Source organism: Anthonomus grandis, chromosome 4 (assembly GCF_022605725.1).
Source record: "Anthonomus grandis grandis chromosome 4, icAntGran1.3, whole genome shotgun sequence".
Lineage (NCBI taxonomy): Eukaryota > Metazoa > Arthropoda > Insecta > Coleoptera > Curculionidae > Anthonomus > Anthonomus grandis.
In genome coordinates, this window is record NC_065549.1 from 36566815 (window position 1) to 36591430 (window position 24616).

The window sequence follows — 24616 nt, forward strand, 5'->3', positions numbered from 1 at the left end:
ACGCTGCACAATTTTTTAGATATTGAATCACATGACAAAATGGGTTACTTTTTACAAAAAATTATTGATCAAGAAGTTATATTACCATCGGTATTAAGTCTTATGAATTATTTCAATTATTCTTTATAAAATTTACGTGAAATCTACTTATATCTTAAAATTTGTTCCACATATTTTTTGGATATTAGTTTTTAGTTAATTAAGTGCAACGGGCTTTTTATTTAAAAACTTGACCCTCTTGAACACAAAATGGAGGAAACATAATGTTTGTTGGAATTATAACTTGTATTAAAATTTGTTGGTAATTTTGTAAAAATAGCTTTTTATATATATTTTTGTATTAATTTTTGTCTAAAAAACATATTTTGGTAAGTAATTATTTGTTTATAAAATTTAACTTTTAAGAAATTTCAATATGCCTCCACCCTTAAGTATATCACTTATCACTTGACCACCACATAAATGACACCGTGTTGTATGTTCAAAAAAAAATAATAAAAACATAGTTGGCAGCATCATCTCATATCTTAAAAAAATATCCAACTCGGCCGCGTAACCGGAGATTCCAGCGTCGTTGAAAACCTGACTCAAGCCAAAGATGCCAAAAGCCAAGTCCACGCAGCTAAAATAAATCGTTCCTAGATTTGACGCTTCGCGGCAGCACTACACGGTGCACGAAACTGAACGGCAATCCGATAGTCGACCGGGTACACTTTTTAACACAGGATTGCGTATCTTCCCAAATATTCAATCAACGGTATTGGTCTGTGAAGCAATGCAGTACTGAGCAGAATTAGCCGACAGTGGTTTCCGTTAGAAGTTTAATTTTTAAAAATGTTGTAACTGAATCGGTATTGGTTTTATCAGTTTGTTTTGTCCCTGTCGTACATAGCCGACACTGGGCCTGTGGATAAGTGAATTTTCCGTCAGTGGTCCCGAAAGGATCAAAGAAAAAGCAGCATTTCTTATCTTTAACAAATGGTGTAAAGTATGGCTGAACGTGTAGACATTATTTTTATTTATGATTCCAAGAATAAATGTTTTTGAAGCTTAACGTTTTAACAAAAGGCATCCAAGTTAAAATGTAAGCCTAAAGTATGTTCTAGTAGCCAAATTTGAAGAAACTGGTTCTGTCGAGAATAAAAAGGGGAATTAACCGAGATCGAGTCGACGAAACAGCGCAAATTGAAATTCTGGGTCAGTTTGCAATGAATTCGACTTTATCAAATGGTGGCGCAGTGTACTTGGATTTCATAGGTTTTAACCCTATGATTGCAGTTTATATAGGAAGAACTTGATAAAAACGACCCGGACACAAGAACACAAGAATGCAGTTTTGATGACAGAAAGAATTACAGCAGAACCTCGACTAGTGAAAAATATTGGCTTCAGTGATCAGTGTACTATAGTAGTATTTTAAATTCAAATTCAAAATAAATTTATTTATCATTAAAATTACAAACATAATAATTTAAATATAATAATTAATTTACAATAAATAAACCATTATGATAAATAGGACCATGCCTCGATTATGAAACCGTTAGCACAGGTGCAAACCTGTATCGCAAGGCCCTTTTTAAAAAAAGAATAATAAAAAAAAAAACAAGGAATAATAATACCTTTTAACCTGACCAATATAAATAAGTACATTTCTTAATACAAATTTTTGATACTTTTTTTTTTTTTTTTTTTTTTACAGTAAAAGAAATACCAAGGGGAGGTAGGAATATGCGCAAGGGGTGCAAAGGAAAACGTGGCATGTAAACAAATGCTACTTGTAAAGAAATTTTAGATGGAGGCGAGCGGATACCAAAGCCCTATAAAAATATTACTTGTATTTATTTCAAATTATTTAAAATTAAATTAAGCATTCAATGGCTGTTTTTAAAGGAGATATTGAAAATTGTTTAACATGTTCAGGCAATTTATTTCAAAGTTGAGAGGCTACAAAAACAAAAGATTTAAAAAAAATTGTGTTTCTATGCTGTGGAACTCTAAATAAATTTATAAATCTAGGGTTATACATATGAAGATGATTTTTAAAATTATTTACTAAATAGAGATTCTCCAGTTTTTAAAATGTTATAAATAAAGGTGCACATATGGCATTTTCTACAATTTTTCATATTCAAAATAAAATTGTTATTTAAATAGAGAGTAATATGATTCCTTAATGGTATTTTGAATGCAAAACGCATACAGCAGTTTTGGAGTTTTTGTATAGAGCAGTAATAAGCAGTTATTTCAGTCAAGGAATCAGAATACAAAACATCTCAGTAATTAAACAAAGAAAGAACTAATGGATTACATAAATAATATTTAATATTAGATGATAAATAGGTTTATAGACATATAGTTTTTTCTGGCATATATTTGCAATTTTAAGTTAATTTATGATATGAGTTTGAAATGTAATAGCACTGTCAAAATACATGCCCAGATTTTTGACCTCATTAACTACTGGTAGCTGAACATTTCGAATCTGTGCATGAAAATGGGGAGAAACCTCAAAAACTATTGCATAAGATTTGGAAGCATTTAATTTTAAGTTGTGATCCTGTGAAAAGTTATCAATACTTTTTAAATCCTGATTAAACTGAAATTGAGCTATAGGAAGATTTTGGCGTAAAAACGAAAGATATAGTTAGGAATCACCCGCATATTGCTGTAATATTGAGTCAAGTAATTGTAATATGTGATGTGAGCAACATGATATCTTGTGTATGTATTTAAATGAGCCTGTTAATAAGCAAAACTATCAGTACTGGAATGACGTGAACCTACACGTATTTAGAGAAGAGCATACCCAGTAGCCCCAGAAAGTTTGGCTTGATTTATTGGGAGATATTATTATCGGCCCAATATTTATACCAAGAAATTAGGGAGGAATTAGGAAATCAGAGGGACATACACGGAACTTTATCTCTCGAAGAACGCTTACTATGTAGTTTCCGTTCGGCAATATTTGAATGATCCTAACCAGTGGATTGGCAGAGGTCCTATTGGTCCTAATGGCCACCTAGATCCCCGGACCTAACACTTCTTTTTGGGGGGTCATCTAAAATCTGAGCTTTTTAAAACGCAAGTTGTATGACTAGAGCAACTCCAGCATAGAATAGTTTAGGAATGCCGTGCTACCTCCAGAGAAACATTTGTAAATGTACCTTGGTGCGTCCCCGCTGTTATTATATTATTAGAATTTTTAACTTAATAATCACGAACCAGTTTATTATTAGAAGAAATTGTATTGTTTTATGTTTTTCTTTTTTTTTTATGGCTCCCATGCTATTTGCATTGAATTTTGTTTTGCGCGATTTAAATTAATTTGACCCTTATATACTCGTATTACACCATACCTCTGACTTTCTTGATTCCCTTTTACACAACCTACTATCCCTGCAAGTATAATGTTCATACAGGCGCATGAACCTATTCCGCGCGTCAGAGTTTCCTCCTTTTCTTTTCATTGGATATTTTACCCTTTATTTCTTTACATTCATTAAATGCGGTAAGGGGGCATACTAATTATTCAGAATAAATATTCAGAAGTTTATTTAAAGTCTTATTTCCCTTAATAAAATTCGGATACACACAACATACCTGAAGAATTTAAAAGTAGGCTTAATTATTGTCTTCAAAATAACGGACATCATTTTCAACATTTAATTAAATAATAATAAAAATTTCAAAATATTATTTTAATTTTTTGTTTTCTTTGATAAACAGAGAAGAATTTTCTGAAATGTAAAATTCTATGGTATCACTGAAAAGCGTTTTTCAAAAGCTTTAACTTCATTACTCAAGACTTGACTTCATTACTCGACCCCCCTTATACTTAAAATTTTAAGTGTATATCTCACCAAGGAGTTGGAGATAAGGGTGAGATAATATGCTTGTTTTTATAAAAACTGTTTTCAGTGTTTTTTTTCAATGTTTCGTTCCTAACATATGGCCATGTCAAGTTTTTAAATTGTCACCCTGTATAATATTTAATATAAATCATTAAACTTACCTATATGCCATTCGCTTTCTTCTCTCTAACCATCGTTTTTGTTCTTCGTCTTCATTTTCCTCATCTACGCCAAAAAAGCTAGCCGTTTCTTTCTTTATATAGTTTTTCAACATCTCCTTTCTACTCATTGACCTATGTAATGGTGGTCTATCCCTAAAATAAAATAGCCATTTAATAAATAAATCTATTATTAATAAGTTCATTCATGATTGTTATAATAAGAACAACGTTTTTTAATATATAAACTTGTGGTCACATAAATAGTACCACCCTAAATTTTGTAAAAAAAAAATTCTGTACCAATTATTATAGAGAACTAATAGCGCATATTAAAACTTCAATCAATTTCTGAGTTGACGTGTTTTGGCGATTTTTTTTTAAGTTTTTATAGTGCCTTTTTGTCACCATTAATAAAAGGATATAAAAATAAAACTTTTTTTTGTGTAATTTTAGGTAAAAATTACTGGATCCCTTCGAAAGAGCAGAATAGCTATTTATGTATCAAGGGCATTGTAAGGATGATAATGCCCGGAAGGTGGAAATAGTAGGTATAGGTTTCCGCCTGATGGGCATTAGAGTCTAACAATGCCCGTGGTTCATACAATGCTTTATGTTTTACCTAAAAATTGATTTTTATGAACAAAAATAATTTTAATATTAATTAAAAAATAGGGTCTACCTGTACAGGTATGTATACGTACATACCTACCTACAGAAATTTATCAAGTGACTTGCAGTGATTATTTAAGTTTGACTTTGATGTTTCTATCAGTTAGTCAGTTGGCATTTTTTGTTTAAATATTTGCTTAAAATGGATAAATTCTACAAAATATAAGACAAAAAGCCATAAAAGCGACCGAAAATCTTTTGCCAGTTAAATCAAGGCAACAGTATGATCGGGAGTATGGCATATTTGTTATTTGGAAAGATGCCAACGCAATTGTTCAAATAACCGTAACCGTTCTAATGGCATATTTTCAGGAACTGATAAGTTATTGATTTTATTTTAATAGGTACAGGGTTTTTCCCCATATATTGACCCCTCCCCCCCTACAGGCGTAATGCGAAAAGTAAAAAAAAAAAATTTAATACAAAACTTTTGGGGTTTTACTTTAAATTTTTGAATCCGATGTCAAAATTTTTTTTTTCGTTTAGAAACGTCAAATTTTGACAGATGATCAGTTTTTTCTTATGGAACATCCTGTATATGACTTCATAGTTAAAAAGAGCCGAATTTTCTGATTTCAAATATATATAGTTTAACAATGTTTTATTTAACCGTTTCGGAAATATCGGGCTCCAAACTTTAAAAAAATAATATATTGAAGATCTTGGTAGGCGCTGCATTGTTATTGTTTGACATTTATTAAAAATCAAATCATATACAGGGTGTTCCATAAGAAAAAACTGATCATCTGTCAAAATTTGACGTTTCTAAACGAAAACAAAAAAATTTGACATCGGATTTAAAAATTTAAAGTAAAACCCCAAAATTTTTGTATTAAATTTTTTTTTTACTTTTTGCATTACCCCTGTAGAGGGGGGGTCAATATATGGGGAAAGACCCTCTACATATGTTTAACAAATTTTAATATTTTTAGTCGGAAAAATACAGTCCGAACTCTCTCTGGACCAAGTATTCTACCCTAAGGTCTACGTTAATGGTCTATAAAAATATAGACATCTCGCAATACCATCGTCTCATATCTTTTTTAAAAGTTAAGTCGAAAGGATATGTCCCGAAGAAGTCTAAAGTTTCGGAAGGAGAACAAATAATAAAATTTATTAAGAAGGCTCCTGATGATATCTACTTGGTACACAAAGTCATATTGGTAATGGGTATTTTTGGAGGTTTAAGACGAGATGAGTTGGTCAAAATGACCATTGATAATATTGAAAATAGAGGAACGGTCTTGGTTATAAAGGTACCAGAAACTAAAACTTCAACTTCAAAAAGTTTTACTATCATTGAAGAAGATTTAGGCGCTTTAAATTTAATAAAAAAGTACGCAGCATTAAGACCAGCTGGAATAAAGGAGCGAAGATTCTTTCTTACCTATAGAAAGAGTCGCTGTACAGTACAACCTGTTGGAAAAAATACCATAGGAAGCGTCCCAACATTGATCGCAAAATTTTTAAAACTGGATAAAACCGGCCACTGTTTGCGTCGCACATCGTCAACTTTACTTGTTGAGACAGATGCTTTGTTTGAAATGCTAAAACAACATGGGAAATGGAAAAGCTTTTCAGTAGCTGAAGGATATACAGGGTGTCATTGAAATGGTGTAAAAAAATTCGGGGGGTGATAGTACTCCTAAAAATTTTAAAAAAAGTTCCTATAACTATAGGGCGGAAAATGCATATTAAGGGAGTTAGGGGCACTGAAAGGGTAAATTTAAAAAACGGTTTTTTGAAATTGTAGGCTTAAAAAACGAGATAAAATTTCGAAAAAAAATCCTCTGCCATAAATTTTGACCCAAAATCAAATGGTGATACTGAAAAATAATTTGGAAAATCGGAAAGGGTAGTTTTTGCAAGGGTAGGGGGTTAATTCGTGAATAACTTTTTTTAGGTTATTTTTTTCGCAACGTGGGTTCATTTTTTAAAAACTACATACTTTTTCCTACAAAAAAGGTACTCTTGTTGCACATCGCCCAGAACGATGGTTTTCGAGAAAATTGAAGGCAAAAAGTTTGCTCTGATGGGTTGCTAACTGGTTAAACAACATAAACCTATGAAAGTTATGGGGTTTCAAAAGTAAACACGTAGTTATTAAATAATTAATTGAAAAATCTAAATTTTATGATTTTTAAAACATCTTATTGCTTTAAAAAACGAAATAAACCAATTACCAAAATTCCTTATTAAAATAATGCATTTCTTAATTCATTCATAGTAAATGTTCAAAGTGACCACCATTCATTTCAATGCAGACATCTGCTCTTCTTCTCCATGATCTGCGTACCCTGTGGAATATCTCTGGGGTTGTACGAATTTGATTGGAACAGTCGATAATGCGTTGACGTAGTTGCTCTTCAGTATTAATCGGCACTGAGTAAACCAAAGTTTTCAAGTGGCCCCAGAAGTAGAAATAGTTTTAAAAATCATGAAATTTAGATTTTTCAATTAATTATTTAATAACTACTTGTTTACTTTTGAAACCCCATAACTTTCATAAGTTTATGTTGTTTAACCAGTTAGCAGCCCATCAGAGCAAACTTTTTGCCTTCAATTTTCTCGAAAACCATCGTTCTGGGCGATGTGCAACAGGAGTACCTTTTTTGTAGGAAAAAGTATGTAGTTTTTAAAAAATGAACCCACGTTGCGAAGAAAATAACCTAAAAAATGTTATTCACGAATTAACCCCCTACCCTTGCAAAAACTACCCTTTCCGATTTTCCAAATTATTTTTCAGTATCACCATTTGATTTTGGGTCAAAATTTATGGCAGAGGATTTTTTTTCGAAATTTTATCTCGTTTTTTAAGCCTACAATTTCAAAAAACCGTTTTTTAAATTTACCCTTTTAGTGCCCCTAACTCCCTTAATATGCATTTTCCATCCTATAGTTATAGGAGCTTTTTTTAAAATTTTTAGGAGTACTATCACCCCCCGAATTTTTTTACACCATTTCAATGACACCCTGTATAGAAGAAAATATTTCATCCAAAAATAAAGTAGCCAAAATGATTGCCAATTCAGTTAATTCCGAGGTTAATTCCGTATCGAAAATTCTTTAATGGATAATTTACAAACTATGCAAAATAGCGTTAGTGCTGCCACCTCTACCATCACAAAAAACACCGACCATTCTATAGTGGGATCAGCTACATTTTCCGGGGCATTTCAAAATTGTAATTTTTATTTTGGAAATAAAGTTTAATTTTTAGTATTTAAAGAAACATTTTTTGTATAAAATGGATGTTTATTCTTTATTATGAGAGAAATAAAATTGGATAAGCAATAAAATTTGCGATTATTATCATAATGCCCGCTTATAATTCCCTAGGTGTGATAGCAGGTATTACTGCTACCATAACATATTCCGTTTCTAAGGTATTATAAATCAATAATAGATAGGTAAAACATAAAAAAATTATATACCTCCTGAAAATTTCATAGCAATTGAACAATAAATAGTCTAGATATAAAATTTTAAAATTGGCAAAAATAGCAACTTTTTCACGATTTCTGCAAAAATAGGCGATTTTTGCTACTTTTAAAATTTCATATCTGGACTATTTATTGTTCAATTGCCATGAAATGTTCAGGGGGTACATAATTTTGTCCTGCTCTTTCGAATGGGATCAGTAAATTTTACCTAAAATTACACAGCAAAAAAGGCACTACAAAAACTTTTTAAAAAAATCGCCAAAACACGTCGACTAAGAAATGGATTGTGCGCTCATACCGCAAGTTTCAATATGCAGTATGAGTAAGTTCTTTATAATAATTATTGGTATAGAATTTTTTTTACAAAATTTAGGGTGGTGCTATTTAGGTGACCACGAGTGTATAAAATAAATAAAGTACGTGCATCAGTGACCTAAATGATATTAGCTATTATATCTGATGAGGGTCTAGCTGAATAACTAACAGGAATTTGCCCATAGAGTTTCAAAAAGTTGAATCTCAAGAGTTACATCATCAAATGCCTTTGTTAGGTCAAAGAAAAATACATATCTATGAATGTTGTTCATTAGATGTAAAGTACTAGATTTTTAACAGCCAATTTAGTTTTTTATATTGGCCACTGCTCGAAACCCAACAATATAATTTCATCAAAATTTGTGAAACCTGAAATCTATTTTGGCTTTTTGTCTTGGCATCAAGTCCTATAAGTTATTATGAATAAAGATGTTCTTTTATTAAACCTTTAGAAAACAGAATTTGAGTTCTATTTGAGGTGTCCCTAAAGGCAGACCTACCTCTATACTTTTTCAAATTGTTAATCAGTCAATATTACTACCTTTTTTATGTAACATTATAAAAAATATGTAAAAATAAAATGTTATTGATTTTGTGCATATTTTTTTGTTTCTTTTTTGTCCTGTGTATAAAATTGTTAGACACCAAAATGCACCTCTATTTACGTTAAACATTTGACTTCCAGATGCTCGGTACCAGAAGGCAGAATCGAGCAGTCATTTTTATATATTTCATTGTAAATATTTTTTTTATGGTAAACACAAGCACAAGAGGAAATTCCTATGTCACTCTTGGAGTGGTGCTTGCGCGAAGATATTTGTGGACATTTATCTTGAATCGCTGTAGGTTGTATGCGTCGGGAAATATGTGAGGTGGAAGCCCGTTCCACAAAGAAGATGTTCTCCAGATGAATGAGTCCCGATACAGCGACGTCCTTAGGGTAGGCAGGTGGACTCGATGTTGATGAGCCGCAACTGCTAGACGTGTCCTTCTTGCCGGAACAGCCCTGGGTGGAATCAGGCCTGCCAGCTCAGAGGAGCACTTACCGTGATAATAACGGTAGAATAAATAGAGATCAGCCACCTTTCTCCTGTGCTCCAGACTATCCAGACTCCTTGTCAGTTCTGGTTTGTCGATAAGACGAATAGCTCTCTTCTGTATAGAATCCAGCAGGTTTAAACTATGCTTGGGTGCAGAGCTCCAGACATGCGAGCAATACTCGAGGGAAGGGCGTATTTGAGCCTTATAAAGAGTCAGCAGCTGTTCTGGTGTATACAGTTTTTTCGTTTGGAAAAGCACTCCGAGTTTTTTGGAAGCCGTCCTGGCGACCTCGGCAACGTGGTCATGCCAGGACACACTGTTGGTGACCTCGACTCCTAGAAGATGTAAAGATGATTTCATTGGCAATGTTTTCCCTGCCATAACCAGCTCCGGGCCACCAAGGTTAGTCTTCATCGTAAATACTGCAGCCTGCGTTTTTTTAGCGTTAAAATTGATCAGATTGTTACCGCCCCACTCCAAGATTGGTCTAATATCGTTGTTGGTTGAAGCTACTTGTTGCTGCCTAAAATTCTGAGAACTTGCGGCTGTCGTTGGTTTGGCGGACTTAAATGTGGAAATAAGTGTGCTATCGTCCGCAAAGCTGTAGATTGGATTGACAGTGGTTCCTAGCAAATCGTTGATATATATCAAGAAAAGGGTGGGGGATAGAATGCATCCTTGAGGGACTCCAGCGTTAATGTTAAATTTGTCGGAAAGGTATCCATCGACGGCTACTTGAATTGTTCGTTGTTCAAGAAAACTTTTGATCCAATTTAATAATGAGTTTTGTATGCCGATTGAGGAGAGCTTGGTTAGTAGTCCCTCATGCCACACTCTGTCAAATGCCTTGGAAATGCCAAGAGCGACTGAGCGGGACTCACTGTGCTTCTCCATGGCCTCTGTCCACAAGTGTGTGACGTAAGCCAGAAGATCGCCGGTGGATCTAAGCTTTCGGAAGCCGTATTGATGATCGCTGATTAGTCCAGATGATTCCAGATATCTTAACAGTTGTTGGTTGACTGCTTTCTCCATAATCTTCGATATTACTGGAACTAGTGCAATCGGGCGGTAATTGGAGGGCATCCTCTTCTTACCCTTTTTGGGTACAGCTTGCACTCGAGCAGTTTTCCAGCTTGTTGGAAATTGGCCCTGCTTATACGATGCCGTGAACAGTCTACATAAGGGAGGAGTCAATTCATCTGCACAACGTTTTAGTATTAGGGCTGGAATTCCATCGGGTCCAGAAGCTTTGTTGGTGTCTACGCTTTTAAGAATTTTATTTATAATTCGTTGGGGAAACGAAATTTCTCCCATCGATGAATTCACTCTTGGCAAATATGGCGGTGTTTTGCCTTGCGAGTGCAGAGTAGAATTGGACGCGAAGAGTTTACCCAGTAACTTGGCTTTTTACCTTGCTGTTACCGCGATAGAACCATCATCTGCTGTTAGGGGTGGCAACGCCGACTTAGCAAATCCTTGACTAACGTCTTTCGATAACGACCAGAAAGATCTTGTTCCATTTGGGCAGTTTAGCAGTTTGTTTTTAATCCTGTTGTTGTGAGTCTCTTTGCATTCATCAATAATTCGCTTGCAGCTATTTCTGGAGGCTAAAAAGTTCCTCCGATTTTCGATGGAAGGATGTTGACGCCATTTGCGGTATGCTGCGTTTTTAGTGTTTACTGCCTTTTTGCAATTCAGGTTGAACCATTGCTTGTTGTTTGATCCGCATTTAGTAGAAAAAGGAATATAAGCTTCCATTTCTGCCAAATCGTCTCTGTAATTTGGTTTGCACATTCTGAGATGTTATTGGTTCTAAAGCAGACTTCTTTCCAAGGGAATGAGCGATTAAAGTTTCCGAAGATAGTTCCACTCTCCTGATTTGCCATACCTTCCGCGGTATCGGAGGATCCTGCGTTTTAACCTCCTTTAACTTTAATGTTAAATACTTAAGCTGTGATCTAATTGAATACATTTCTTTTAAGATACCAAAGACTAGATTAAGAATAACTAATAAAGAGCTTTTTTATATAAATAATTTTAACACTACATCTTCAATCAATAATATGTTAAGGATTTGTAACAATGTCTTAAATGGCTTTGAAGAAGTAGATATATTTAATATCAGGGTTAAGGAAATTAGGAGGTTGCTTGAGCATCGGGACATAGTTTAGGACTCATGTTTTGCTTTTTTCTTCTTGTCATTTTTTTTCTCTTAGGTTTAGTGTTATTGTTGTAAAATTATTTTGATATGTTTTTTGTTTTTTTTCTCCTGTTATAGACTTTACATGTAATTACTATTACCCGATAGTGTTTGTAAAGTTTGTTTTTTTTAAATAAAATTTTGAATTTATTCATAATTATGCAAATAAAAGAAGAGTACTAACGATATAAAAAAAAAACTGAACCCTTCATAGAAGCCTCCATCTTTTTCTAAAAATTTTAGCGACGTGTGTATGTTCATTCTACTTCCTCATCATGAGCTATTAACCTAATAATTACTAATACTTAATGTTATACCTTATAAAGATATTTTGTCGTGCAATTTGACCTTAAAATCAAAAATAAATTTATTTAGCAGCATTGCAGTTTATCTCTGCGGGTAGTTAACGTGACAAAAAATAGCAAAAAAAATGATAAACACTTTTATTGGGCCTACCTTTAGATAACTATAATTAAATCGAGTCTTGACTTACCTATTAGGCACCCTCTCGCTCTGACTATAATTAACTTTCTTTGCCTCACTCCTTTGTTCGTCAATTTTAGGTCCACCAGTTGCTCTTGAGACATTATCACTAGGTGTGGCAGGCATAGAGACTGCCCTTTGCACTGTCGCTATACCTCTATTACTTGATGGGATCATGTCTCCAGACAATCCGGTGCTTTGAATTGTCGGCTGATATGGAGGTGTGTGTGGAGTGTTGGAAGGAGTTTGTAAACAAGATACAGGATTATAATGTGGGTTGGGGAGACTTTGAAAGCTAGTCCCACTTTGGGTTCGTAAACGAGCCTGAGGCTCATCTGTGGTGCTAAGCGTGGACTGTTCAGTACCAGAAGAGGTGGATAAATTAGGAGTAGGAGTGAGAGAGCGCTGATTAATCGTAGGAGTAAGGGATCGTATTACATGTCTAGGGGTTTGCTGGGAAGTGACAGACGGATGATCCGGCGAAAGGCGATGCGTTGGTTGGGAAACGACTAGCGACGTTGTGAGGTTTGTTGGAGTTGAGGAACGCCTGAAACAAACAAAGAATAATTATTATTTTACATGAATAGTAAGTACAGGGTTTCCTAAATTTGAGGATGACCATTCAAATCTCGGCAATCGTAAAAGATGGAAGGTTTGATGATTCAAATACTTCCGAAGATTAAAAAAAATTGGTTCATAGATCAAATTAATACTCTTGAATGTGGGATATGATGTATAGAGAATGTTGCTTTTTAGTTAAGAATATGTAAAGATATGAATATGTAGCCTGCTTTTCAATTTTCACAACCCGACCGTCATTTCATCGGACTATAGAATTGTACATTTACATTAAAATAAAGTTTATTGTCCATGGGCCATTTGATAATAGATATTCATGACATCGGCCTGTACTAATATAAAAAAATTAATTTTGATGATATTTGCTACTTCATTAATAAATAACAGGAAGAGCAGCGGTCCAGGATTGGATCCCTATGGTATTACTGATGTCGGTATAAGAGTATGACTATTTATATATTCAATTCAATTCAATTAGAAAGACCTTAACAGGTAATTACATGTAAATGTTAAAAAAAAAACACAAATAATATGCAATAAGCTTATAAATCAACATACACAAATCAAACAAAAAAGCAAGAAAATAAAGTAGCTACATATATTATCTAACTTATCCCCCTGTTCCTCTTATAATCTTATTTTTAAAACTATTACAAGACTCTCCTGTAAATAGAACATACGAACTATAGTGCGTATTATACAATTTTATTAGTTGGTCTGTTACCCCTCTAAATCCATAATTGGTACGGTGAGATCGTTCATAGAAATAGATCCTTTGACGTGTAACCCTATTTGGGACTTTCAATAATATCCTATTTAAAACATAAGAACTATCTATTTTACCGTTAAGTAATTTAAACAAAAAATAGATTCTGGCATTATTTCTTCTAATTTCCAAAGTTTGCACCACAACTAGCTGACATCTAATGTTATAACAAATAGTTTCGTAATATAACAAATGGTTTCGTATAGTTTTGAACTCTTTCTATACGATTAATATGTATGTTATAAAATGGTGACCAGGCAATACAGTTGTATTCCAAAACACTACGAACTAAACTATTGTATAAACATTTTATGGTTCTAATATCACTGATTTGATCACAATGTCTCCCAATAAAACCTAGCATTCTAAAACCTTTCATCGTGATGTTATCAACATGAGCATTAAAAGTCAATTGATGGTCAAAAATACCGCCTAAATCATTAAAAGTGTCTACAATTTCCAGTAAACATCCGTCTAATGTATATGTAAAACTATAAGGAACTTTTTTCCGGTGAAAGGACATAACCTTACATTTTTTAAGATTAAGGTTCAAAAAATTTCTACACACCATTGATTAAAATTATTTAAATCTAGTTGCACTAAGGAACAGTCTTCATCACAGTCAATAGTTTGCAAAAATTTTAGATCGTCAGCATATAAAAGACATTCACAATATTTAAAAACAGATACATCTTCATTTATATATAAAAGGAACAAAATTGGCCCAAGATTTGATCCCTGAGGCACTCTAGAAGTCACTCGAATTTCCCTTGAATACATATATATTACTTCAGATATGATCCATGTATACTCCTAATGCTTCAAGTTTCTTTATCAACAGACCATGGCATACACTGTCGAATGCTTTTTGTAAATCGATGTAAACAACATCAATCTGATAGCCTTTGTCGATATTTTCACTTAAAAAATCCTAAAAATCCGCTAGGTTTGTCGCCGTTGATCTAGTTTTGTAAAAGCCATGTTGTTTCGGAGAAATATAGGATTTGAAGGTGTTTAATATTTCATCAGTCAAAATTGATTCAAATATTTTGGAGAAAACTGAAAGCAAAGTAACACCCCTATAATTTCCAATCTCAGTTTTGCGTCCACTTTTAAAAATAGGAAATAGAACTGACAGCTTCCAAAACGTGGGAAATAAAGATGTATCAAATGACCTCTGAAAAATTAACCGAAGAGGCTCCACCAACATAGATGAACAGTTTTTGATAAACACTGGTGAGATTCCATCAGGTCCTGATCCTTTATTGGCATCCAATGAGTTAAGTTTGTCCAGTATTTCTTTATTGGTAAAAATATGATGTGAAAGAACAGACACCAGATTTTCTGGAACAGATGTAATGCATTTGTTAGAAAAATCCGAATAGCAGGATTCAAAATGGTCAGCAAAAGCCTCAGATACTTCCTCGGTCTCCATAGTCATCCCTTTGTATTCTATAGATTTTGGTATTCCTTTATCTTTACACACATTGTTAACATAGGACCAAAAATACTTCATATTATCTGGTATCATATGTTCTATATTAGTGACAAAGAGAAGGTAAGACAAATCCATGAGGTACTTTGTCTCTAATCTAACCGCAGAATAATTATCGTAGTCCCCTTGTAGACCTGACCTTTTATATTTTCTATGAAGCCTGTTCTTATAAGCAATTTTTTTTTCAGTTCTTGACTGTACCATAATGGAAACCTTTCGTGCGCAATAGTCTTGCTGGGCACAAACTTATCAACAACAAATGTTATATGCTTATAAAATTCATCCACCATTTCCTTAACAGTATTATGATAAAACACTTGATCCCAATCGACTGAAGCAAAATATTGAGTAACTTCCTGATAACTTGCACGTTCAAATAAATGGATTTTGGTCTTAGCTCTATTTTTATATGTGGGAATATTTCCCATGATAACCTGCATTTCCAAAGCTGGATGATAGCAATCAAGCCTACAAAATGCTTGATCGACAAGAGATACCTTGATGTTGTGGGGCGTATCTGTAAAGATCAGATCCAAAAGTTTACCCATATGGTTCTTGATAAAGTTGACCTGAATCACTTCCAAATATAAAGTTGTATTTAAGACAGGTCATCCTCTGCAAAGTTAAAGTTCTTCGGAACCATATCTTCATTGTCAATTTCGCCGAACTTTTCGGCAGTCGCACAGAAGATCTTATAGGCATCAAAACCAGACTGAGGTGGAAAGTAGACGACAACAATTAGTAAATTACCACCATGACTCGAACAGCCCACTTATAACGCTTAATTATGATACGCTGTCTATTGAATATTTAAGTCCTTAAAAATTTGAGCATGCACCTTCTTTGTTAAGTTTTCCACATAATATAATAAAATGAACTGAGTTCTGGCACTCTTTTATTTTGTAACTTTAACTATGATTTTAAACATGTAAACTATGTAGGTCTTGATCAGAATCTTCCTCACTCTTTGTTTTATAATGACGAATCTGCAAATGATGGAAAATCCATTGTTAACATGTTTAAAAGTTTCTTTGAAGCAAGTTGCCAATGAATTAAAGAGTGGTAATGTCACTTTTGGAATAAATCTCAATCCATTTAAATTTTGCAGCAATTTCGGTTCAAGAGATTAATAATAAGATTTGCTGCTTGCCTAATAGATATACATTGGCTCCTGATGGTATACCGAATGTGTATTGGTACAATGGTTAAACCTGTTTTTTTCCTGATAGATGGAAGAATAGTTTTGTAATGCCCGTTTCAAAGAATAAGGAAGAGAGCAAAATAAGAAACTACTACTATACTAAGTGTTACCTAATAGTTTTATTAGGGATCAATTCAGATGGCTGTGCTGAAATGTAGTCAATATGCATCAACATGGCTTTTTCTCTGGTTGATCAACAGTCACAAATTTCTTATTATATCAAAAAAGGTAAAGTCCAGTGCAACGATATATTAGAATGGTCACCCGTCAAAACACCAGCATTCCACCTGCCAAACAATGTCATCCACCTTCTATTTACATTGTTTGTGTAAGTAAAATGCTGGTGTTTTGACAGGTGACCATTCTAATATATCGTTGCACTGAACTTTGTCAATGCCTTGCAGGCTTTTAAACAAGTTGTTGACTCAATCCATACAGCTTTTTCAAAGGCCATCATTCAATCAAGTTAAGTGTTGTTTTTTGAGTAGGTTGTTTGATTTAGGTTTACCTACTCTCAGTTGGATTGCTAGTTTTTTTGTAGGTCAACAGAAGGTGAAAATAGTTTTTTTTGTCTGAAGCAATTATTGCTACTTCAAAGGGGGCATTGTTCTTCAACTTTCTTTAAGTTATTGACAAAAACTGTCTTAAAGTGTTTTCAGAGCAATTTTGCTTTGGCTTTCACTGATGACCTTAAAATTATGAAAAAAATTCACTCTCAAATCAATCAGACACTTTTGCAGGAAGAATTACTGTTTTATTAGCTTTCATAAGGAAGTCAGATCTTATTGATAGATTGCTAGCTTATTGATGGAGAAGAGTTGAAATATTTAATCAAAGTAAGAGATTTTGGAGTCATGTTTCAAGAAAATCTTTCAATGAGCATCAAAAATGGTTGGCTTTGTTCTTAGGCATTGTGAACATTTCTTATTGGATACTGGATAAGGGGTGTCTGTTGCTCTCTGGTTCATTCTAAGCTGAAATATGCCTCCTAGTTTGGTCACCATATCAGGCAGTACAGAACTGGTTAGTGGAAGTAGTGTTCAGCATACATTTTCAGGATTTTGCGCATTCAGGTTGGGTTTGCTTATTGCCAGTGATGAATGTAGTTATGGTTTAAACCTGGTTACTTTGAAATGTAGATGAAATATGTTGGATATTCTGTTAGTTTATAAGCTAACTAATAGTTATATAGATTGTAGGAGTTTGCTGGAGTGCATAAATTTAGATTTACCAACTAGGATTAAGAGAGGTGCTTTTCAATCCTTTTTTTTGAATTCAGTTTCACCATACTTATTAAAGGTCAAAATTCTTTCATAGATTGTTACTGTAGACTCATAAATAGTTGCAGCATTGAAGTGTTTGGCCTGTCAGTGAATTTATTTAAGAAACAATTGGTCAATTCTGTTATTTAGTTTTGTTTGAACCTTTTAAGTTCATATACTATTATATATTTTTCTAATTTAGTTTAATTTTGTTACATTATGAGGGATGATTATTATATTTTTGGATTGCTATTTATCTTGGATAACTGTGAGTTAGCTAGAAAATTACTCTTATTATATTGTTAAATTATGTAATTGGGTATTCCATCATTAATAAATAAATAAAACTATCAAAAGCCTTTTTAGGGATAGTGATACACAACATCCATTTGTCCATGTTCATTTAATAATAATAATAAATCAATATATTGATAACAATGAAAAAATATTACAGAATGATTGATTCAATTTATCAGTAAATAAACAATAATCACAGAAGTAGTGGTATACTACTTGTATGTGATAACTTATGATGCCTAAGCCTAACCATCTTAATAATAATGATAAAATAAATAATAACAGATAAATATAAAGAATAATAATAACAATTGTTATTTTGTCTTCGGTCATAGTTACAGGTAATTTAGATTTTGAGGACAGTATTTAATGTCTCTTTTTGCAAATGTGTGTCATGTCCATATACAGTGGTGGCCAAAAGAATGGAAACTTTTTTAATTTGTATTTTTTTTTAAGAAACCAGGAACTATAATAAAGTTACTCATATTGTGATAAAGTATATATAATATATTACCTAACTTAACATATTAATTTGAAATTAAACGTATTATAAAAAGAAAATGAAATAAAATTAATATTTTCTTGGCCAAAAGTTTGGAAACTGAAGAAAGTTATTTATATAAATTACATCTAAATCAAAATCTGCTAATATTTTATGGCATATCCCTCCAAATTTATTACTTCTCTACATCTTCGTGGCATAGAATCGACAAGTCTTGCACAGTCTCCACTGGAAATGGCAGCCCACTCAGTTTGCAGTATTTCCCACAGTTGAGCCTTGTTTGAAATCGAATGGTTTCAAATCTTCTTGTCCAAATGATCCCATAAATTCTCTATGGGATTCAGATCTGGGGACTGTGAAGCCAATCCATTAAAGCAATGCTCTGTTCATTTAACCAGTTTTTCACAAATTAGGACTTGTGTTTAGGGTTGTTGTCTTGCTGAAACAACCATCTCAATGGCATTTCCTCCTCAGCATAAGGCAACATGTTGTTCTCCAATATGTCTTTGTATAGAAAACAGTCCATTATTCCATTAATTTTAACGAGGGGGCCAACACCTAATCGGGAGAAACAACCCCACACCATTACGCTTCCACCACCATGATTTACCGTAGGCATTTGGTATTTGTGGCTGTACCTTGTACCTTTTGGTCGCCGGACATAACGTCTCCTGTCACTCCCAAATAATTGAAACTTACTTTTGTCACTAAACAATACAGTATTCCAATTTTGGTGAGACCAGGTAAGATGATCTAGTGCAAATTTAAAGTGATCCTTTCAATTTTTCTTTGATATTAGTGGTTTCTTTACAGAAACTATTCCAGAAAGCCCCACTTCATTTAGCCTTCTTCTCACCGTGAGAGCAGACACAGAAATCCCCATTTTACTCATTTCTCCATAAATATCTATAGAAGTTTTCTTTGGGTCATTCATCAATATTCTTTTCATTACCTTCATAGCCCTTTTGCACAACTTTCTTGGTCTTCCTTGCTTGTGGGCTACCGAAACATTTCCTCTCTCTTCAAATTTTTTTATTAATTTTGAAACAGTGCCTTTTAAAATGTTTAAATTTTTACTTATTTCAATTTGTTTATAGCCCTTCTGGTATAGTTCAACTATTTTACTTTCTGAATTACTAGATAAGTATTTACACTTAGGCATGATGCCTGTCTTCACTGAAACAAAATCGTATTGTTAAACAGCTTGTGGTAAAAGAATTATTATGATTTTATTAAAGGTCTCCATACATTTGGCCACAGAGAAATAACTCCTCTTTCATCAAAACTAATAAACAACATTCTTTTGCTTTACCTCCATTGGAATTTCTTGATTTGCTGATAAGCTGTTTATTTATATTTTTGAGAGTTTTCGCATTGCAATATTTTCTGCATTTTTTGAAAAAGTTTAAAGTTTCCATACTTTTGGCCACCACTGTGTGTCTTGTTCATCAGTTTTTTTTAATTTTATTTGTTTTAATAATAAATTACTTTCTGAGCTATCCTTAGTTCTGTGCAACTCCCTAGTTTAGTCACCCTATATATAATTTATTAAATCTTTCTTTGCCTATCTGTTGTATCCAATTTCTAACATAAATTTTAAAATTTTAATTATTTAATTTATCTCTAATATTTTGGGTAACACAGTTGAAGATTTGTGAAATGTAGTGCTTATTGTATCACTGACTGATCAAATATGCCAGTAACAGTAAAAAGTGGATTGGAAGCAAAAAGTGAATCCGTACTAAAGCAAAATATAACATTTTCAAGTGTTCTAAATCAAAAAAAAACTTTAAATCATTTAAATTGAGATAATAGACTTCTTGCTTTATTTGTCTTCACTTCAGATGAGTGTATATCACATTTTAAGTATCTGTCCAATGTTACAACCAAATATTTCATTGTACCTGCTTCTGGCACTAAAATGACTGTGTCTATCTTAAGTGGTCCCATCCCATTTTTGGCATTAGATTGCTTGCATAAGATATAAATGTTAAGTATTTTATTTTAGATACATTTAAAGACATGGATACATTTAAACATCCATAATTTGTTGGGTTATTGACAATAGGTTACTAATAGTTCATTTGTGCTTGATAAGACCATGTTGATTAAAGATCTTCGATAATTACCTGATTATAAGCAACTATCGTTTTCTATAGTTTTCAGCCATCATTTTCAGTTTATATTCAACCTGACATCAGCTTTTTCTGTGATAAATCATTATAAGGCTTTTCTGTTTATCCGTGACGAAAACCGCCGAGAGCTTCATTTTTCTCATCAGTTAGTTATTATTTATTGTTATTGTTTGCAAACAATAACAAAAAACGACAAAATACAATAATAAAATTTGTTAGGTTAGGTTACGAAAATAAACTTATAGGTTAAGTTAGCGGTGCGGTTAAAGGTGCTTTTATGATCGCTGCGGCAAAGCGACATCGCCGCGATATCTCCAACCTACTGCGCACATTGCCTGCAGTTATCTGGTTATATTAAATATAAAATTTTTATGTGTTCTATTAGAACAATGTTAAACTCATGTAAAAAAATTTATTAATGCTAATATTGTTATTGTTATCGATACTATTGCTGCTATTATACGGAATTATGGAGAACCACAGTAGTATAATTATTATCTAACTTTATCTTATGATCTTCTCGGAGCTCTTTACCTAGATCATGAAAATACTAGCTAAATGTTTATTATCTGGCAACGCAGCAAGATTTCAGGAACTAACTACAGATGAAGATCTTAAATTTATCTCTCATATTCCTTAGACTTAGTCACAAAATCTCTTTAAGATGCTTGCAGGTGAGGTGCATTACTGCTGTGCTGAGTAAATTTGAAATTCTTTATTCATGTCATTACAACTTTCAACTTGTACACGTCAATAATAATAAGCCTTTATTGTGTTTTTTAGTGTGGCCAACAGGCATCTTGCCCAATAACAGGAAACAGTTGCAAAACAATGAAAAATATAGTTAAAAAAAAACACACACAAACAAACTTAAAAGAAAGAAAAGAAAAAAAGTAAAGTCACAATCTCAAAAGTTATCCAAAAAATTAGAATAAATAACTATTAATATGATATAAAAACCCAATTATAAAAGTTTAACAAGATAATCACATATTCAACAAAATTAAATTAAATTAACTGCAATATACCTACTAACTATAACTTAAACACATGGGTCTTAATCCCAAGAGTAATGATCCACCAAGATATCGACAATCACTTGAACCGGAGAGAAATTTATATCGCACATGTGACAGATCCGATTAAATATAGCGCATATTGTATATAGTGGCGATTTCAACAGGATGTTAGTATAAGGCCTTGGCAGAAAGAATGTTAGGGGATGTCTAGCATTAAGCCTAGGCACCATAAAACGTACACCAGAAAGAAGTACAGGACTATTAATGAATCCATTCAGTAACCCATGCAGGAATTTTACAGAGAAGATCATTCTTCTGAGATGTAATGGATGTAGATTGAAGCATTCCAATAGTTGCCGATGATCAAACCCTCTTACCGGATATATGCAATCCTGCCTGAAGGCCAAAAATTAGCAAATCTACGCTGAACAGATTCAAGGAGACCAACATGATTCTGATAGAGCGGGTTCCATATAATGCAGCCAAACTACAGTTTTGATCTCACAAAGCAACAGAACAGCAGTCTTAATGTAGATTCCAAAGTAAAACTCTGAGAACTTCTAATTATGAACCCAAGCCTTCTCAGGGCTGGCTTGACTATGTTGTTGAAGTGTGGAACGAATGTAAATTCAGAGTCAAAGGTGATACCAAGATCAGTAATTTGCTCTAATCTACTCAAAATAGTATCATTAATAAAGTAATCGTAATAAGAAGATAAGAAACCAATATACAAATAATGTTGTTCAATATTCTAACTAAAAATTAATTAACTAAAAAAACTCTACCCTAAACACTAGAATAACCATATAACTTGGTTAAAAACACATCAAATAATATTAAAGTAAAAATTTATAAAATCATCTAACAAATGCAATTTTTAATAAAACATACTTAATCTTGCCTTTAAAATTGTTTACTGGAAGTTGTTTTATTTCCATTGCTTTTTCAAACTCTACTAAAAAATGTGATTCTCATATAGCCAGAGTGACTCTTTTAAGTATAGTCTGCAAAATGGAGTAACAAGATTTTTCCGCCTGCCTCGTGTGATATTTAATATATTTTTGCTCATATTTTTTCCAAGCTTTCTAGTATATGCACTGAATGAAAACTTTATGGTGAGCAAAAGCCTGTCTGCAATCATCCCTATATTCCATGCCTGAGATTAATCTGATGCTCTCCTCTGAAGGCCAAAGATTCATCTCCCACAACAATATGCCATACAACATATCGGATTGGACGAAGGCATGTGACAGTATGCAAACATTAACACACCCAGGCGGATAAAACACTCCAGATTTAAAAAAATGTTTGATCTAATTTTCTTTGCTGGGTTATCACTGTGGATATTCCACCGCAGCTCGGGATCTATAGACCCCAAAATTTTACATTAGTGATACCCATATTTATATTGCTTAAATTCCCTAAAGAGAATGTCAGTTTCTGAGTTTTCTGTTTATCAAGAACAATTTGTTTGAAGCAAACCACAACTCGGTTTCCAACTGTCCATCGTCAAGCATCTTCATAAGAGCCTCCGGTGTTTTGCTAGATAATGTGGTTGTTGTGTCGTTAGCAAAAAGGTGGTACAGGTACCTAATAGGCTTCAACATAGGTTACCTAGGTAGGTAAAGATTTAAGAAGAAAATTATTGGATAGAGTACTTACAAAGACCTACATCCTTATTGAGTTCTATATTAATTTAATTCAGTAGTCCTGCACTTAAGTTGCAGATTGCTTAATTTTAAACTTGTTATTTTTTAGTTCTTTGACTCTGGTACTGTTAGTTTGTGATAAGTTTTTAAAGGTTTATCACTTAAGCCAACAAGTCCAGACCCAGCACAATGAAATAAATATTCTAAACAAAGAAATCAGGCAAAGTATAACCTTTTACAAATAATAAATGAAAGAGACACGTATAAAGAAAACTAGCAGTTCAGTAAAAACAGATAACACTTTCTTTTTTTTTCTTTTTAACTCTAGGAAAAAAATTCGTAAACAAAGACTAGGAAAAAGCATTTTCCCAGTATTAGGAAATGAAATTTATGACAATCCTCTTTGAATATCCAATAAACCCAATACAGCGAACTAGTATTGTTACACTAGTTATCATATATTATTACACTATATACGAGTACATATATATAATTTATTTGTAAGCTTCTTGATTTTGTTCATAATAGATTTTTGGCCTGGCTTTATCAACAAGTTTTTTGTGACCCAAAATATATTGTTATGCTTCTTGCTAAGTTAATTGGATGTATGGTCAAATAAAACTCATATGTTAAATTTTAATATTTCCGTCGTTTCGGACTATGATGGTCTATCCTCAGGGCTATAAAAAGTAAAAACCTGTTCTCCATATTTTCCAGAAGTGCTAACAACTTTTTTTGCTTAAAAACCAGAAAGTTTATGATAAAGACATGTTTTATGGTTCACTACATTTTGTACATGTAATGTTTATGGACAATAAGTTTTCACTTTTTATCTCCCTGAGGATGGCCTTGTCACAGCCGACTTTACTTAAGCCGCGATATGATAACATCGGCAACATGGCTTTCAGATCCGTTTTCATTTCAGTTCTCATGGGACTTAATGGGGATCGTTTGAATTCCTCTTTTAAATTTGAGTTTTTAAGTGAAATTTCGGAAAGGAAAGTGAATGTAGTTATTATTAAGAACTTACTAAGTCTTAGTAACATCTCCCAGCCAGTGTCGGTGTGTTACATACTATAAAAACAATGATAAATGGTTATAAAGATAAACACCTTGTTTGTAAACAGAAACTGGTAGAGCCGGCTTCTTAAGTGGGTCATTGTGCTATTTATCGATTTTCAAGTTTATTTTACATATCACTTTTTTGAAGATTTTTGTGTTGTACTCTCATCTATATGATTTGGGATTTTTTGTGAATATCTTGTGTTCCACTAAAACTAGAAACTTATGCCTAAGAGACAAGGTTAATGCTTTATTCACATCAAAAAATGTAGGTTTTGTTTTACTTATAAACATATTTGGAGGAAATCTGGTAAGAAATACCCATCGTATTAGTAAGTATAGGTAAATCTATAGGCTCCAGCTTTATTTCTATATAGGAATTCATTGAAGAATTTTTTTGCCTTTTGAAATATGTCAAGTTCCTGCTGTGTTCCCGGATGTAAATCTAATTACAAAAGTAGTTTAAGAGCAGGGGAGGTAAGT

At 33.0% G+C, this 24616-nt stretch overlaps 1 protein-coding gene across 1 annotated transcript in view; it reads right to left on the minus strand.

Annotated features, from left to right (window-relative positions):
- LOC126735679 (uncharacterized) overlaps positions 1-24616 on the minus strand; it is a gene marked incomplete at its 5' end in the record, with an annotated part of 345800 nt that overhangs the window by 95697 nt on the left and 225487 nt on the right. The window contains 2 exons of the mRNA XM_050439744.1: positions 4016-4168; positions 12177-12713. Coding sequence (XP_050295701.1) covers positions 4016-4168; positions 12177-12713 — 690 coding nt within the window. The remainder of the gene's footprint in view (positions 1-4015; positions 4169-12176; positions 12714-24616) is intronic.